The sequence below is a fragment of the Carassius carassius genome, chromosome 25 (genome assembly GCF_963082965.1).
Source record: "Carassius carassius chromosome 25, fCarCar2.1, whole genome shotgun sequence".
Lineage (NCBI taxonomy): Eukaryota > Metazoa > Chordata > Actinopteri > Cypriniformes > Cyprinidae > Carassius > Carassius carassius.
The window spans coordinates 2,336,785-2,355,551 of record NC_081779.1 but is presented as its reverse complement, the minus strand read 5'-3'; the positions used below and the strand labels follow the sequence as shown (position 1 = coordinate 2,355,551).

Sequence of the window (18,767 nt, the reverse complement as noted above, 5' to 3'; positions counted from 1 at the left end):
ATATAAACATTTATAATATATACATTATATACAATTCAGATTATATTATATAAAATTAAATATTTAAACAATGCAACACATTTCAGAAAACATTTCTTAAAAGTGACATTTCTCAAGTGTGTGTGTGTGTGTGTGTGTGTGTGTAGGCTCTCTCTATATGTGTGAATTTTTATATATATATATATATATATATATATATATATATATATATATATATATATATATATAAATTAAGTTGGTTTAATTTATTTTATAATATATGATCTATAATTATATATAATCTGTGTGTGCGTGTGTGTGTGTGTGTGTGTGTGTGTGTGTGTGTGTGTGTGTGTGTGTGTGTGCATTAAACATAAAAAGAAAAAAAAAGCATTTTTCACAATGCAACACATCTCACAATTGTCATTTGTCAAGTGGTTCTTGTTGTTCTTGAGAGTGTCTGGAGTTGCACAGCTTCATCCTGAGAGACTGTAATGAAACTGTAAGACTGTTGTTGAACTGAGATCCATGTGAATGCAGTCACAGATCAACATTTCATTCATGAACACCTGGCGCTGTTTTCGCTTCAAGACACTGAAGAACTCAAAGTTGGTTAAAAGTTTGCTGTTTAGTTCATCTACTGCCCCCTACTGGACATCACTGGAGATCTGGCATCGTATATTCATATGCAAGTAAAATATAAGCATATTAGGTCATTTTTTTCCTGATTGCATTTGGATTAAAACTTTGGGACAATTTGGGTCATTAATTTAGTCATTTTACAGACATGAAAAGTGCATAAAGTGTTTTAGCTTCCCATGAGACTGACATTAAGAACATTAACTGTTACAAAAACAGGTTCTTCCTTTACTAATGCAAACAATTACAAAATACTCCTAATGCAAGTGATCTTGTACAAATATAGTATAAAGCAAATAAACTAATGAACTGAAGTAAAATAATGCCATATGTCTTTGAAACAATCAAAAAAAGCATGCTGAAAAAATAATGCATTGCATTAACAAGGCTTGCATTTTAATTTCTTGTTTTTTCAGGACTTGCATTTTTAGGTGCGTTTAAATTTTTTTAAATTAAATAATTCATATTCACCTTCCAGAATTCACTTCCAAAATGTTAAATCTGTTTAAAAATACGATGCATAATATTCGACAGGCACATTTTGGTCAATTTTATTCCCTTTCTAAATTCACTTCCACATATTCAGTGGTTAAAATTGGGCAGAAAATTCGCCCAATCTGCAGGAATAGAATTTGAAAGAGAATTCTGGAAAGTGAATATGAATTATTTGAATTTTTAATTATGAAAATGTGTGCGAAATATTTTGCATTAAAATATTCACAGCTTAAATAAACAACTATGTTAGATTTCAAGACCTACAAATGCAAGCCCTGAAAATAAGCACTGTTAATGTAATGCATTCTTTTTTCTGCATGCTTTTTTTGTTTCAAAGACATATGGCATATTTTACTTCCATACTAATGTAGATTTAGATTTTCTGGTTGTATGCATAGTGTTTTATTTCAATTGAAATTTTTATTTCATGTCAATTCATTTTGCTAAAAAATAATAAAACTTTAAAACACTTGACTTTGTGTTAACTTCCCACGGCCACCAGAGGGCATCAGTGACCAACACTGACCCTCAGAACATCAGCTGCAGAAGAAGAAGAAAACAACCTCAGCACAGAATTTGAATGCAGATTGTCAGTGTGAGTGTGTGAACCACACAAACACACACAAATGAACACAAATGGAGGTTTTCTCAGTGCTGTGGGACATTAGGTCAGTTACTGACATACTGAAACTTAAAATTAGCTGTAGATTCAGTTGAACAAATACAGTTATTAATGCCAGGCCAAATGAACTACAATAAAACAATCTTACAGTTGTTTTATCATGGTTAATGCATGATTTTAATTTGTATTTTATCTTAGTTAATGCATGCTGTTATGCAAAGTACAGAAATATGACACCAGTGTTCAATAAGTCATTAAACATATTTAAAAAAGTAAACAGAAGATGATCTAAAACAAGACCAAAAATCTTTTAATCTTTTTCAGAACTGGAACAAACCTTTAATTAAAACTGATTTTATGTATATATGTATATATATAATTTTTTGTTTTGTTTGAAATGCAGTTTAAACTTGGAAATAATTTTTTAAAAACATATAATACTAATAATATAAGTGGACGAGATTATTCTGTTCTTGCATTTTTCACTTAAAACAAATACATTTTCGTCTAAATTAAAAATACATATAGTCCTATAGCATATATTTATTATATAGTTTATATATGTATTATATAATTGTACAAAGATAATTAATTGCAGATTATAACATTCCCAAATTCACTTAAATCTAAATAAGAATTATATAATTACAAAGATAATTATGTTTTCTTATAATTATGTCAGCTTAGTGCCGGTGTCATTACACAACAATAATAACATCAGCAAAAAAAATAAAAAATTATATATATATATATATATATATATATATATATATATATATATATATATATATATATATATATATATATATATATATATATATATCATTAACTTAAACATAGACTATGATGCTCCTATTCAAATCTACTTACAAAATGAGGAACATGCAGTTAATAATACACATACATTATTAATAATAACGCCATATTTAGTAGAAAGCTAGAACAGAATCAACTGCTGTGTTTTTTAATGATTCCAAATTACATGACAAAACTTTTAACATACAAAAAGTACACATTTTAGGTAATATAATAACTACTTTTAGATTACTTTTGATCTTACACACTTATCACATTGAATTTAATAGGATGATCTTGTACCATATTGATATAAAAATACAAAGAGTAAGAAAATATATTCCATTTGTTGTTAACAACGTGAAGTGCATTAATTGTAACTGGGTTTGTAAGGGTTAATGAAAAGCTAACAATAAAGTAAATCTTAAAAACTTAAAAATAAACTGCATAATTTTAAAATCAATCAAAATAAAAAACTTACTGAGAAAATGAAATATTTTATTTGTTTGCCTGCGTGACATGTGACCATAACCAACGTCAAAGAGCCAAAGAACTAACATGCAAATGTGATACTTAATTATTCCAATATTTATTTTAAAATCTCAGGTGTACTTCGAGTAAATATATTACGTGAAAGAGGATCAGATGACCAAAAAAAGAAAAGAAAAAAGAAAAACATGTGAATTTGTTCATTTTAATGGGTTTGAAAGACAAAAGTCTTCTGAAGACATAACAAACCATGATTAAATGACCTACAGAGTGATATTTCAGATAAGTAGTAGTTTATGCAATGTTGAAACACTTCTTAATCCTGAAATGATGTTTGTTTAATGCATTGATCAAATGCTGTCTAGACTGATTTCTGTGTGACTGTCCACAAACCTGGAAGACTTTCTGACTGTATATAAAAGCGCTAGACTATTTTCTAAAGGAAACAGGAAATAGGAATTAAAAATAATCAATATTTGTGTCCCTGGAGCACAAAAGCAGTCTTAAGTCTCTGGGGTATATTTGTAGCGATAGCCAAAAATACATTGTATGGGTCAAAATTATAGATTTTTCTTTTATGCCAAAAATCATTAGTAAAGATCATGTTCCATGAAGATATTTAGTAAATTTCCTACGGTAAATATATAAAAACTTAATTTTTGATTAGTAATATGCATTGCTAAGAATTCATTTGGACAAGGTTAAAGATGATTTTCATAGTTTTGTTTGTTTATTTATTTAATTTTTTTGCTCCCTCAAATAGTTGTATCTCCTCTAAATATTGTCCTCCTAACCAGTGTTGGGAAGGTTACTTTGGAAATGTAATAGGTTACAGATTACAAGTTACCCTGTTTAAAATGTAATAGTAGTGTAACTTTTTCAATTACTTTATTAAAGTAATGTAACTTATTACTTTTGAGTACTTTTTGATTACTTTTCTAAATTTGTGAAAATTAAAGAATAATGAATAAAAGCATATACATCAACTCAAATACAGTTATCTAATAAGCATGTGTCGTATTCTGTGTAATAAACTCCTGAAACATTGGTGTTTTTTTTAAACTGCTGTCTCTTTGTATATGATGATAGTTTTCTCAAAATAAGTAAAATGCACATGAAGTGACACAGAACAGTTCTAGAAATTATGTTTATGTGCTCGTGTACTCCTATATTGAGGTGGCAGGGGTTGAAAACACTGCAAGCTTCAGTAGGCCTATGTGTAGTAAATGAAGCCATGTCTTTGCCATTAATTTACAGGAGGGGCGGACTGGGAAAAAAATTCAGACTGGAAAATTCAAACTCATACAAACAAATTCACGGACAAAACTATTTTTTGTATGGACCTGACATAAAAAAGGTTTAAATCTTTAATTTGGGGACATGCTAAATAATTAAAAGTTCTCTCCTGAACTGCACCTTCACTTCCATTTTTCTCTTCAGTCTCTTTATTTTGCCCTGTTATCCATCTCTCTCATGACTTTAATACTCAAGATTGAACAAAACTATACTTTACAATACAATACTCTACAAAACTACAATATCTTTATAGAAAAATCCTAATACTGTACACGAGTCATGTTTTCCTTACAAAAATTGACCATGCTTTTTTTAGCCTATATACAATAACCTTTTTTTTTTGTTTTGTTTTTTGCAAATGGATTTGTATTTATTTTTAAATAACTCAATTTGTAAAATCATTTTAATTTTTGGTTACCACAGTTAAACAATAGTAACTATTTTCTCTGGATTTATAGAAATATATTAAAACGTTAATTTTCGTAAGGGTTGTGTTGTTGTCTGTCCGTAGCTCCCCCTAAACCTATAAAAAAAATCTGATTGTTTTTCAGCTAAATTACTACTGTAACATTACAACTGATAATAATGATGTCCTTTATATAGTATTTTGAGTGATGACTGATGAGCAACGTGCTACTGCTTGATTAATTAAATAAAAAAACAAAGAAAAAAAAGCATCTTTACAGATGAAACTGACCTGAAACCCTGAACAGTATAGTTCTGCTTCTCTGCTCCAGCAGTCCACTCTCTCTCTCTCTCTCTCGCATTGATTACTCTGAGTCTGATCCAAACCGTTTGGCGGAGGCGCGGAGAGCGCGCGAGTCATGACTAACACTTCCTGATTTATTAGAGATTTAATTATCAAACGGCGGATTCGCAAATGATCGCTTTAGTACATTCGGCAGGCAATTATACAATAATGATATTAAAATAGCGGGCAAAATCGGCTGCCAGGCCACCGGGAATTGTGCCGGTTCTCCCGGTGTCCAGTCCGCGCCTGATTTCCACAGACACGCAGAACGTGCAGGAGTCATATATTGCATTTTTGGGGCTTAATATTCACAGACACTAGTCCATGTCATGTTTTGATTCAAGTGTACTGACCTACTTTTGATTTAGTCATCCAAAATGTGGCATATTCCGTCCGCGTTAGGCATTCCGTTTTTATGACTGGATTCTACGAACCAGACTGTATTTCCGCATCCCGGAAATTATTAGGGCGGTATGTCTCAGAATAGTCAGTGCAATTTGGGAAAGAAATCAGTTAAATCTGTATGTGGATGTGTGTAAATATTCAAATGTAATCCCCTTTGTAATCGTTAAAAATTTCATAAGTAACTGTAATTTAATTACTCATTTTTTCTTAGTAACTGTAACTAATTACAGTTACATTAATTTTGTAATTAAATTACGTAACGCCGTTACATGTAACTAGTTACTCCCCAACACTGCTCCTAACAAACCATAAATCAATGGAAAGATTATTTATTCAGCTTTCAGATGATGTATAAATCTCAATTTTGGAAAATTGACACTTAAGACCAGTTTTGTGCTCCAGGGTCACAAATTATTAATAATTTATTGCCATTTGTGTAATATGAAATCATATAATCAATAAAAAACCTAACTGTAGCCTGATTATGAGTATTGCACTTCAGTAGGCTATTACAGTAATCCATAGGCTACATGTGCACCGGAAGTCAGTTTTCCTCAGGTTCACACAGGTGTTTGTTTTAATAAGCTTTTTGTTAAATGGTTTGCTTAAAAGGTGTGCTTGCTATATTTGTTTAAAATAAACGCCACATGGTTATGCAATGCAATGACATTCACATATTTTTAAGCGTCCGAGCACTTTCAGCTGCTGCCATTGCAAAGAAGTGCGAAGCTTTGGCAGTTATAGTCACAAAGCGTTTATTTATTTCATATTTAAGAGTCGTGATAACGTGAAGGGCGTGTGTTTCACAGAACCGGGCTGATGGTTCGTGTTTCTCCACCCGTTTCCATTCGCCCAACCCCCACTTACCACAAAAGCCCGCCCTTCTTCGGCCGGAATGCCCGAACGCGTTCACGGGACTTGTAGTCCACGGTGTGTTGAATCCCAACGCACGCCGCGCGCTTTGAAACTACAAGCCCCAAACGTCACCACGCCCATCCAATCTGAATATGTGGGAGGGAATCGCGTCCGCCCACAAAAGCCACAGAATTTTTTTTACTGTGCCTCAAACGCAATTGTGCATCAAAAAAGTGAATCCGGGACTGAATTCCTCCGAATAATCTCACAAAAATACATCCGGGATAGAAAAAAAGCGGAGGGGAATACCAAGGGCGTGATGGGTCGGCATTCATCGATATTTAAATAGAAGTGGGTGGGCCTTCGCGCAGACGGAGCTCTCTGACAGATCCGCGCAGGAATATTATTTAACAAGGCCCGCTTTGGGATCTCCGCCGTTCGACCCGACCCGCTCGGACTCGCCTGACAGTTTGTGCTCCGTTATTGACGGGTGTTTTTGCATTGGCACCGCCCTTCCTGACGGGGTGGGTCCGCGCGTCAGAGCTGCGCCACGGTCTGCGGCCGCTGGAGAAAATAGGCCGTCCTTCTGCTGGGCTGCTGCCTGCCTTCCGCCTGCCTTCCACGGCGTCCGGCCTTTTTTCTCTTAAACAACTCCTCTCCGGGTTTCATTAATGCGGAATGAGTGGTACGTACCCTCCCCTCCTTATGCGTCTCCACCCCTTCATTCTCCATGCGTGCATCTGTGCCATCCATCCATCTCTGTCCCCTTACTTTCATAAGGGATCTGCTGTTTATCTGTGCCCACTGATCAGTTTGGGCTCTTGTGCAATGCTTGTAAGGCACTGGAGAGTTTGCTTTGATGTCTCTAGGAGGTTTTGCATGATAAACCCTGATCTTTTAATCATGCATTTGATTTCCAAACTCAAACTTTTGCTTTGGGTTTTGACTTTTTACAGATCAAAAGAAGGAAGCCATGGCCACAGATGGGGGGAAAGCTGGTGGAGCTGATGTTGGGACGAAACGGAAAAGTTCTGGATCCCAGGTAGCACAAATGTCACGTTTGACGTCCCTTAAGTGCCCACTTGTTTGTGCACCAAAAGCACTTCCTAATTATTTGCAGGGCGCTTCCGTGCACAGTTACACACACTTACAACTGTTCCTGTCTTAACCTGTTGTGCTCTGTAATGCTTCGATTAAACATTTGTGGACTGTGTTAGGTAACGCTTTTAATCTTTAGCATTTCAGAACTGGGACAAACTTTCATTATAATGATTTTGCACAAAAATGCAATGGTGTCCAAAAGTCTAAAACTGCATTTCAAATTTAGTTTTAACCTGAAAATAAACTGAAAGAAAGATAAAGGCATTGTGTATGTCAGTTCAATTAAAGCAAAAATAAGTAAATAATTATTTTTTAAAATTTTCACTAAAATATATTTATTTGTAAATATAAATAATATAATAACATAATATATCATTATAATATGTATAATAATATAATTGTTGTGACGACAAAAAGAAACATAATTATTATTTGTTCATGTCAGATTTAGTTTAGCTGTCATTAAAGATTAAAAAAACAAGTAAAATTAAATAAATAATAAATAAATTTTCCCCAAATTATTGTAAATTTTTCACTTAAAGGTATTTAATTTGTAAATATAAATATGAATAAGAAATATAATTTTCGTGACAACAAAGATAACAATCATGTTTTGTTCATGTCAGCTCCAGTGCTGTTGTCATTAAAAAAACAACAGCATAATAATGAAAATAATATAAGCAGAAGATATTTGCATAATCTTGTATATGTTCACTCAGATATATTCATTATAATATAAAATGCATAAATAATTTTTGTGTGAACAAAGAGGATGTTAAGCCTTTTTTTCACGTCAGCCTCAATGCTGCTGCTACTAAAATAATAAAATAAAACAAAATATATTTTCAAATTCCTTATTTCACTTAAATATTTAATTTGTGAACGTGTGTATATATATATATATATATATATTTATTTATTTATTTATTTGTTACATATTAATGTAAATATATATTTGTCATGAAAGGCATTTTAGAATCAGTTTCATTAGTGATTTCAGACTTTTGCAACCCACTGTACTTGAAATGTTTGTGTGTGTAGTATTTATGAGTTAGTTTTAACACAAAAGCCTTTGAATTAATTTTTTTTTTTTTTTTGAGTGAGTGAGTTTGACTCTGGAGGCCTCGATTGTGAAATGGAGAGACTGTGGTTCACACGCCCACTTACTCTTCCTGTGAACCCGCCCACATCTGCTGACACTGACATCTCACTGTGTGTGTGTGTGTGTGTGTGTGTGTGTGTAGGATGCACAGCCGTCTCCTCTCGCAATGCTTGCAGCGACATGCAGTAAAATAGGCGGTGTTGGCGGCGAGGGTCAGGCAGCCACGCAACAGCAGATAATAATCGACCCCAACCAAGGTCTGCTTCAGCTCCAGAACCCCACGCAGCAGCTCGAGCTGGTTCCTGCACAGCTAACAGGAAACGGCTGGCAGATCATAGCCACTTCCCCTGCCACTGCAACCAAAGACAGCGTTCAGCAGCAAGCGGCCAATGATGGCGCGGCAGGACGAAAGGTCAAGTTGATGGGTTCAAATAATGCACCTGGCTCACAGCAGCAGCAGCAGTTCCAAATCATCCAGGTGCAGAATTTGCCGAACTCGTCCGGTGGGATTCAGTATCAAGTCATCCCGCACCTTCAAACCGCCGACGGACAGCAGATCCAAATAAGCCCTAGTAACGCCACGGCCTTAAGCGCCCAGCCCGAACAGATCCAGCTCATTTCCACCGGAAACAACCAAGCCATTCTGGCCATGCCCCAAAGGGCGGGATCAACCGGCATCGTCGCACAAAACCAGACGATTCCGCTTCAAATCAGACCGTCGTTTCCTTTGCAGCTGCAAACTGTTCAGGGTACGCAAGGGCCTATGGTGACCACGCTTCCTATTAACCTCGGTGGCATGACTTTTGCGCTGCCGGTTATCAATAACGTATCAGGGGGCGGAGCTTCGGTTCAACTCGTCCAATCAGGCGACGGATGCATTTCCAATGGAAACCAAGCAAGCACAGCAGAATCCACAAGCGTTTCGACGTTCACGACGACTAGCGATGCGATCGTCGCGACGTCTACCGATGCTACAGCGTCCGCCGGGACCGAGAGCCAGAAAGAGGGTCAGTCGGGCGAGTCGGACGCCCAGAATCTCGCTCAATCCAACGGCCTGCAATCCGTGTCCGAGCAGTCCGGCCAAATCCAGCAATTCCAAATCGTGGGTCACCCGGTTCTCCAGCAGATCCAGATCCAGTCGCCCCAACAGCAGGTGGTCCAGGGCTCCATACAGATCCAGCCCGGCCAGACTTTACAGCCGATGCAGCAGAACCTCCAGCTGCAGGCCTTCCAGAACCCCACGCAGGTTCTGATCCGGACGCCCACGCTCACCCCGTCGGGTCAGATCAGCTGGCAGACTGTCCAGGTCCAGAATGCGGGCGTTCCCCAGCAGCTGACACTCGCCCCCATGGCATCGAACACAAGCGGGGGGACGTTCACGCAGATCGCCCCGCTGACGCTCGGTGGGTCGCCCATCACGCTCAGTGCCGCCCAGCTGTCCTCTGGGACCGGGGTGCAGACGGTGAACATCGCAGGTTTGGGGGCGGCTGGGGTCCAGGTGCAGGGCGTCCCGCTCACCATCACCGGCGTGCAAGGTAAGCCCCTCCCACCAGTCACCTAGTGAAGAAGGCCAGTTATGTGCATAAATAATTAAACCATTTATTTGGAATTAATGCACAGTACTCCGCTGAAATCATTTAAATGTTTGGACTGAGTTTATGGTGAGTCTCATAAATAATCATGTTCATGTTCATCACAAAATCATTTTGTGCCAGCAAATGAAGCCTGTGTTTAAAAACTATGAACATTTTTTGCATTGTGACAGTTAAGCACATTTTTGGAAAAGTTTGGACATTAAATTTTTGTGTATTAGTGTTAGTCTTTATGGTGATGTTGACTAGATATTTTCATTCTTTAAATAATTTCACCTTTCTGTAATACAGTGATCCTTTTATTTACATCTGTGTTTATACGAAAAAGCAGTACAGAAAATAATACCATGATTTAGAAACACTTCATAATTCTGAGTGTGTATAAAAAAAAATTATAATAATAAATAATTAATAAAACATATTTTAATATTTTTTATATTACAGTAGTGTGTATGAAGCAGGGTTATTAGTTAACTAAAACTAAAACCTTAAAAAAATAAAAAAAACGTTACTTGAAATAAAATGAACTTTAAATGAAATGAAGTAAAGTAAAAAAATACAAAAAATAAACATATCAGCTATTATATTATACTAATATTTCAACATTTCTCAGTTTCTTTTAGTTTAACTTTGTGTACTAAAATAACTAATACTGAAACCACAATAAAATTTGTAAATCTAAATAAAAATAAATCTAAACAAATAAAAAACACATAAGCAAAATTACAAAAACTAATACATCTAAATAGGCATATTTAAAATATAAATAATACAAATAATAAAAAACACATAAGCAAAATATATATTTTTAAATATTTATTTTTTCATTTATTTATTTTGAAGTATTTAGTTATTAACAAAAATAAAATATAAAAAACACTCAACTTTATTTGAGTAACATTTCTAATTTTCATTTGTACTTAACTAAAATTACTAAAATAAGAAAATAGAAAGTAATGCAAAATATTAATAAAAACTAATAGTACTGTATCTCAATGATACTAAAATAAAACGTCTTTATTTATTTGTTTATGTATTTATTTATTACAATAATGAAAATTTTGCCAGGAAAATAATGGTTCTAAACTGGAAAATTATAACTGTAATTATAAATTAGCACTTTGTTTTTTTGAGGAGAAATGTTTAGCTGGAATAAGCTATTAATAGGTGTTACAATATTTATCATAATTATCCCGAATTTAACCACATATATACAAAATCTAAAATGTGGAACAGTAGAATAGTAGTTGTGTGTGTTTCCATAGACTCTTTATTACTCATGAATTAAAATGACAAATTAAGGCATTTATATTTTATGAGTCAGAGTCTGAATGGTGTTTCCAAATGCTTTGCAAGGTGTCAGATTTCAGAAACTCTTTGTTTTTGGCCTTTGTACGTCTGGATCCATTGTTGACTAGCTGTACTCTTATCTAAAAAGTTCAACTGGAACTACAGTGACTCACGAACATTTGTTTGGTTCAAAGCATCTTGGACAATTGCTTTTTAAGGTCTAAATGATATTTCCCAAAATCCATTGACGTTTGAACAGTTCCCAGAGTGATTTAATTAACTGTGCTGTTTGTAAATTCCCACAGGTCAGCAGCAGGGTCAAGAGGGGGTCAAAGTTCAGTCGGCCCCGATGACGGTCACTGTTGGCAACATCAGCAGCACGACCCTGAACGCAGTGAGTCCAGACCAGATGGGGCAGGTCCAGAGCCCGTCGGATCAGGAGGGTCAGCCCGGCAAGAGGCTGCGCAGGGTGGCCTGTTCCTGCCCCAACTGCAGGGACGGAGAGGGGAGGTACGCCGAAAAATGTGCTATGAGAGAAGCTGGGCTCAGACAATAAATCGGGGGATCCAAAGACATGCACACATTTTGTTTATGATGGGTTTTTTTAGCAGTTAAGTATGGAAGCTTGTTTCTGCCAGAGGATAAAAAAAAATTGTAATTTAAACTTTTTATCTCACGATTCTGACTCGTTTTCTCACAGATGCATTTATATCTCATCTCTCTCTCTATCGTTCATAAATCAGTATTATGAGGGGAAAAAAGACAAAATTGTGAGTTATAAACTCAGAATTATGATGAAAAAGCCAGAATTGTGATATATATCCTCCTAAGTATGATATATAAACTGAATTATCAGAAAGAGTCAAAATTGTGAGATATAAACTCAGAATTATGTGATATAACTTCAGTATTATGAAATATAAATTCAAAATTATGAGAAAAAAAACTGAATTGTTAGATATAACCTTGATATAAACTATGAGGAAAAAGCCAGATTTGCGAGATATAACTTCAGTATTAGGAGATAAAAACTCAAAATTATGAGAAAAAAAAAACAAAATTGCTAGATATAATCTCAGAAGTATGAGATATAAACTCAGAATTGAAAGATATAAACTCATAATTATGAAATATAAACTTATAATTGATATCTGAGAATTAAGAGAAACAATTACAAAATTGAGAGATATTTACATGATATAAACTCATAATATGATTATGTAAACTCATAATTATGAGATATAACCACAATTATGAGATATAAAGTCATAATTATGAGATATAACCACAATTATGAGAAAAGTCAAAATTGAGAGGTATAGAATTACGAGATATAAACTCATAATTATGAGATATAAACCCTGAATTATGAGATATTAACAAAAAATTATGAGAAAAAAATTCAGAATTGTGAGAGAGAAAGTTGCAATTATTTTTATTTTTTCTTATCCTGGGCCCTAAAGCTTCTACAGTTAAGTACAACTCATAGCAAATGTAAAATATATTTTAAGTAGATCAGACTGTACAAAACACATACAGGTACTATAAATGTTAAAAGTCTCTTTAGTGTTTTATAATTTGTGTTTTGACCAGCTAAAGCTAATAATTTCACTGTAATCTGACAGAAATAACAGCGACCCGTCAAAGAAGAAGCAGCACGTGTGTCACATGGAGGGCTGCGGAAAGGTTTACGGCAAAACGTCTCACCTGAGAGCTCACCTGCGCTGGCACACGGGAGAGAGACCGTTCGTCTGCAACTGGATCTTCTGCGGGAAACGCTTCACCAGGAGCGACGAGCTTCAGCGGCATCGCAGGACACATACAGGTGCGCAGACGATCACACAACAACATGCACAGGAGGAAGAAAATCAGCATGAGTGTGTTTATAGCCACCAGGCTGATTAACCAATCAAACGTCCTGTCAGCTCCAGAAATACAGCATAGACAAATATAGGTTAAAAGTTTGTTTTTAACAAGACATAACTATTGATTTAATTTATATCATACATTTCAATTAATAAACATCATTCTTTATCAGTAACAAATAAACATGATTGAATGTGTTCGACTCAAGCACAAACACAAGTTTAAACTTTAGACCTCCTCAAGAGTTTTATAGGTCATTTCAAAGCATATTTCATGCCATAAGGTGTATATAACGTCATATTTCAGGTCATTTTTCACATATTACATTCCACACCCCATAATTATTTATAATCATTATTATTAAATTATTGATTGCTACATTTCATTATAGTTTCGGTTATTTTGTGATATATATTGATTTATTATAAATTGTCAGTATTTTATTTAAAAAAAATTTTTTATGTTAAATACATTTTTACTCTATTTATTCATGATAACATTTAATTATTGAATCTTTATTTAAATTTTTTTGCATTTTTTATTTACTTTTATTAATTGCAATATTCTTTCATGTTTTTATTATTTTCATTTTACATATATTTATTAGGGGTGTAACGATACGCGTATTCGTATTGAACCGTTCGGTACGAGGCTTTCGGTTCGGTACGCGGTACGCATTATGGACCGAACGGTTCGGACTAATTAATTATATTTGGAAAATAAAAAAAATTGTGAAATATAATGATATGCGTTCAACAAGGTAGCCCAATAACCCAAACGACGTAGCAGGCAACGCCACTGACACCCCCGAAGAAGAAAAAAACACCAACTTATATGTTTATGTTAGGCTACTCAGTCAGGCGCTCGCTCACTCAGTAGTACACGCTGAATGCTCGTTGCAAAATGGCCAATGCCTTTAACAGACCAGAAATAGAAGATCCTCCTATAACCAACAGGTCTGGTGTTTGGGTGCACTTTGGATTCCCTGTAAGCTATAATGGTGATGGCAAGAGAGTGGTGGATAAAAAAAACAACGATATGTCGCATCTATAGTAGCCTACACCAGCGGGAATACAAAAAAAAAAAAAAAAAACACCAGCGGGAATACTTGAAACATGTCAACTCATTTACGCCGACATCACCTTAGTGTGTCAGTATCTGGGAAAAGACGGAAAAAAGGAGAAACATACACGCAACAAACTATCCCCGCAGCATTTAGACAGACATTTCCAACGGATTCAAACAGTGCAAAAGACATCACCACGGCGATTGGTAGGCTACATTTACGTTATAGCCGCGGATATGAGACCTTACTATTTACCATTGATTCTATCATCACCATTATAGCTTACAGGGAATCCAAAGTGCACCCAAACACCAGACCTGTTGGTTATTGGAGGATCTTCTATTTCTGGTCTGTTAAACGCATTAGCCATTTTGCAACGAGCCTTCAGCGCGTACTGAGTGAGCGAGCGCCTTACTCTGTAGTGGAAAACGTAGGTTTTAAGAACATGCTTAATGTAATTGAGCCCCGTTACAATATTCCTTCACGAGCCCATTTCAGACAGACCATAATTCCTGCTTTGTTCCAAAAACATAAGCCCTATAGAGAACCTATAGAGAGTAAAAACACATTCAATATAAAGAGTTGTATTTGTTCATAACTAATATAACATTTTCATTTTTTTTTTATAAGGAGCTGTTTTTGTTTTATACAGTATGCTGCTAAGAAAACACCATAGAAGATGGGTACAATGTTCAATGTAAAAAAAAAAAAAAACATACTTTGTTAGTTTTAATAAATTAAAAAAATTTTAAAAATCAAGGAAATTTATCTGGCAATTTTTTCTTTTTGCTGTGTCTAAAACGTACCGAACCGAACTGTGACACCAGTGTATTGTATCGAACCGAACCGTGAATTTTGTGAACCGTTACACCCCTAATATATATATATATATATATCTCTCTTCTGCGAAGTTCTCCTCGAAGTCCCTCCTGCACCTGAACGAACAAATACAAAGCGCAGTTTGAACAAACAAAAAGATGTGAAAGAGCCCAATTCAGTACTCGCGGTGTTCTGGTGTTCTGGATGTATTATATTGGATGCGTTCATCATCTCTTAAAGGGACCGCGCCTAATTTAGCTACTGGCTGCTGTAATGTTAATCCAAGAAAATGAAAATGAAAATCACTCACTGCTCTTGACTGAATTACTTTGTAGTTTTAACAGTCAACCCAAAAATTATTCAGACACCAGATATCATTTTTGATATATATAGCAAAACTGTAATAATGTGAGAAATGTTGAAGGTGTCTGAATAAATGTAGGTTTGATTGTATATTTCATTTTTACATTGAAGACTATCCAGTGCTATTTTACATTTAATTATTTGCTTTCTCTACCTTGACACCTACAAACTTGAAAAAACATAAACATTGTGTAAATGGCACAAATAAATAAAAATAAACGAACATACAAATTAAACAATTTCAAACAGGGCCCACTGGTTCAACCTTCACCGGGGCCCCGCTGACACCAGCTATGGCCCTGCTCACTCCTTGTGCAATGTGGAATTAGTTTACAGCTTTTTCCAAGCACTTTGTGATGCATTTTGGAAACAGAAGATGAGCCCCATTTTCTAATGCACCACCTAGCTTGATAAACCCCTTCTCAAAGACTTACTGTTAGTCAATTTTATTTGGGTAACACACATATTCTGAATGCCTTCAGCAGAATTCGAATGAGCCATTTTAATCTAGATTAATTTCAAGATCACAGTAAGATTAATCTAGATTAAAAAAAATTATCTATGCCCACCACTAATATATATATATATATATATATATATATATATATATATATATATATATATATATATATATATATATATATATATATAAAATATTTCAAAATTTTACTGTTTGATCAAATAAATGCAGTCTTGAAAAATAAAAAAAACATGTCACTGATCCTAAACTTTTGAATGGTAGAGTGTGTGTGAACATACAGTATACATTTAATAATATACATATATAATATACAAATAAAATATACTCAGAACAAGTGTCATTTTCTTGCTCTGATCTGAATAAACGAATGATTTTCTCTTTTTCTCGATCAGGTGAGAAGAGGTTCGAGTGTCCAGAATGCTCCAAGAGGTTCATGCGGAGCGACCACCTGTCAAAGCACATCAAAACCCACCAGAACAAAAAAGGTGGAGCGGCACTTACCATCATCACCACAGATGAGATGGAGGAGGAGATGGACGAAGCGCTGGGCTCGCCGAGGATCGTCACTGTGTCCACGATCTCGCAGGATTCGAACCCGGCCACGCCCACCACTTCAAACAATTTAGAGGAGGAGTTTGAGTAGTTTTCCCTCCAAAAATGATCGGCTGAAAGCACCACAATATTGTTTGTTTATAAGTTGATTTGTTTATGTTCTTCATTCTTTTTCTATCGACGATGGACAGCTGTTTGAGCGTACTCGATTTTTTTTCTTATGGAAATTTAATACTATCAAATATTATGACAGAATAATCTAATGGAAATAGTATGAGTTGTTAAGAGACGCGCTGAACGATGGCGTTTGTTTTGTTACGAGTAGCACAAGAAGTACTGAAGTTCCCAGATGCTCCTGAAGATGTCGCTATGCACAAAAATAATATATATCTGTTTCGAAGTGGTTTGTGTGGAAACTTGTTTACGCCACAGGAAAAAAATAAAACATTTAATGATTTTTTTTTTCATCTCGCAATTCTGAATTTTTTTCTAATTATTCTGAGTTTATATTTCGCACTTTTGGCTGTTTCTTTGAATTCTGAGTTTATATCTCGCAATTCTACCTTTTTCTTTGAATTTAGTTTATTTTTCACAATTCTGATTGGGTTTTATATCTCGCAATTAAGATTTTTCACTGAATTCTGAGTTTATATCTCTTAATTCAAACTTTTTTCTCGTAATTCTGAGTTTATATCTCATAATTTGAGCTTTTTTTCTCGTAATTCTGAGTTTATATCTCTTAATTCAAACTTTTTGTCGTAATTCTGAGTTTATATCTCTTAATTCAAACTTTTTGTCGTAATTCTGAGTTTATATCTCGTAATTTGAGCTTTTTTTCTCGTAATTCTGAGTTTATATCTCGTAATTTGAGCTTTTTTTCTCGTAATTCTGAGTTTATATTTTGCTAATTTTACTTTGAATTCTGAGTTTTATATCTTGCGATTCTTTTTTTTCTTTGAATTAAGTTTATTTTTCACAATTCAGATTTTTCTTTAAATTCAGAGTTTATACAGTATTTTGTAATTCTCACTTTTTAATCATAATTACAAGTTTACGTTTCGTTGTTCTGTTTTTTGGGTGGGTTGTTTCTGCCATGGAATAAAAACAATTAAAGTCGACTTTTTATGTCGCAGCTCACACTTTTTTTCAAAATGTTTATCTTAAAATTCAGAATTTTTTTCCCACACATGGAAGAAAAAAGTCAGAATGATGAGATGAAATGTTAGAATTGCGAGAATTTTTTTTCGAATTGTGATATAAAATCAGAATTGCGAGAAAAATGTCAGAATTATGAGATACAAATGTAGAATTGCGAAAAAAGGTCTGAATTGTGATTTAAACTTGAAATTGCGAAGTAGTCCGAACCATTAAGATTAAAAAGTCACAAATACCTTTTTTTATTTATTTTTACCCTGTAGTGGAAACAAGTTTCTGAAGGTTTCAGATGAAAAGTCGGGGGTTGAAAATTGCAAAATTTCACGCGACATCTGTTTGTTTCCATACGATCAGGCTAAAAAGATAAGTACCTGAAGGATCTTTAGTGCACGATTAGAGCCGCAGCACAAGCTAGAAAGCGAAGTTGTCTGTGATTGGAGCGAGTCGCGAAGTGTCAGCCAATCACAGCCTCGCGTTCAGAGCGCTTTAGAATTCAGGCATATATATATATATATATATATATAACTGATGATTCAACAGTCAAACTTTTATGTTAGGAGAAACGAGATTATAGAAACGGGCTATTTAAAGAAAAGCACAGTAGATTTACAAATAATGCATTCCAGTTACGATTTCTTTAGAAAAATTTATAATAATAATAAACGAAAAAGAAAACAATCTAGCTTTCTGAGACATTCGATGTTAAACGAAAGCAATACTTTAAAGACAATCTTTACCATGTTTACATTACCGAGGGGTAGAATAGGTTTAAGAAGTTCTCTCTGATCTCAAGTCATATAAACTGTACTCTGATGCCTTAACAAACACTGCAGTACCACTACGTTACGGTTGGACAGGGGGACTGTGTTTTCAGATATATTCGTGTGCAGGAGCACCGCGTTTAGCTTTTTATACACGATGGCGAACACTGTGTCTGCTTCAGCCCTTGTGAAGATCCCCGACCTGCGTGTATCTGTCCTCCTGTCGCCCGTTGACTTTCTTGCCCTCTCCAAAGAGATTTGACCCTGTTATGTGCACCGACACCCCTCAAAAA

At 34.8% G+C, this 18,767-nt stretch overlaps 1 protein-coding gene and 1 long non-coding RNA gene across 3 annotated transcripts in view; one reads left to right on the top strand and one right to left on the bottom strand.

Moving 5' to 3' along the window:
- Positions 1-604, bottom strand: part of LOC132104606 (uncharacterized) — a 1,982-nt gene extending 1,378 nt beyond the window's left edge. Inside the window, exon 1 of the long non-coding RNA XR_009423557.1 lies at positions 398-604. This is a non-coding gene — a long non-coding RNA (uncharacterized LOC132104606). The remainder of the gene's footprint in view (positions 1-397) is intronic.
- Positions 605-6,472: 5,868 nt separating this feature from the next.
- Positions 6,473-17,037, top strand: LOC132103898 (transcription factor Sp4-like). Of its 2 annotated transcripts, none has more exons than XM_059508960.1 (6): positions 6,473-7,011; positions 7,283-7,368; positions 8,672-10,064; positions 11,717-11,921; positions 13,037-13,236; positions 16,399-17,036. In XM_059508960.1, exons 1-6 carry the CDS (start codon positions 7,005-7,007, stop codon positions 16,647-16,649), a joined length of 2,142 nt encoding a protein of 713 aa, XP_059364943.1. In that variant the 5' UTR covers positions 6,473-7,004; the 3' UTR covers positions 16,650-17,036. The 2 variants fall into 2 exon arrangements, with proteins under 2 accessions (XP_059364943.1, XP_059364944.1); XM_059508961.1 differs by lacking the exon at positions 6,473-7,011 and adding an exon at positions 7,062-7,160 and having other exon boundaries at positions 16,399-17,037.
- The last annotated feature ends 1,730 nt before the right edge of the window (positions 17,038-18,767 follow it).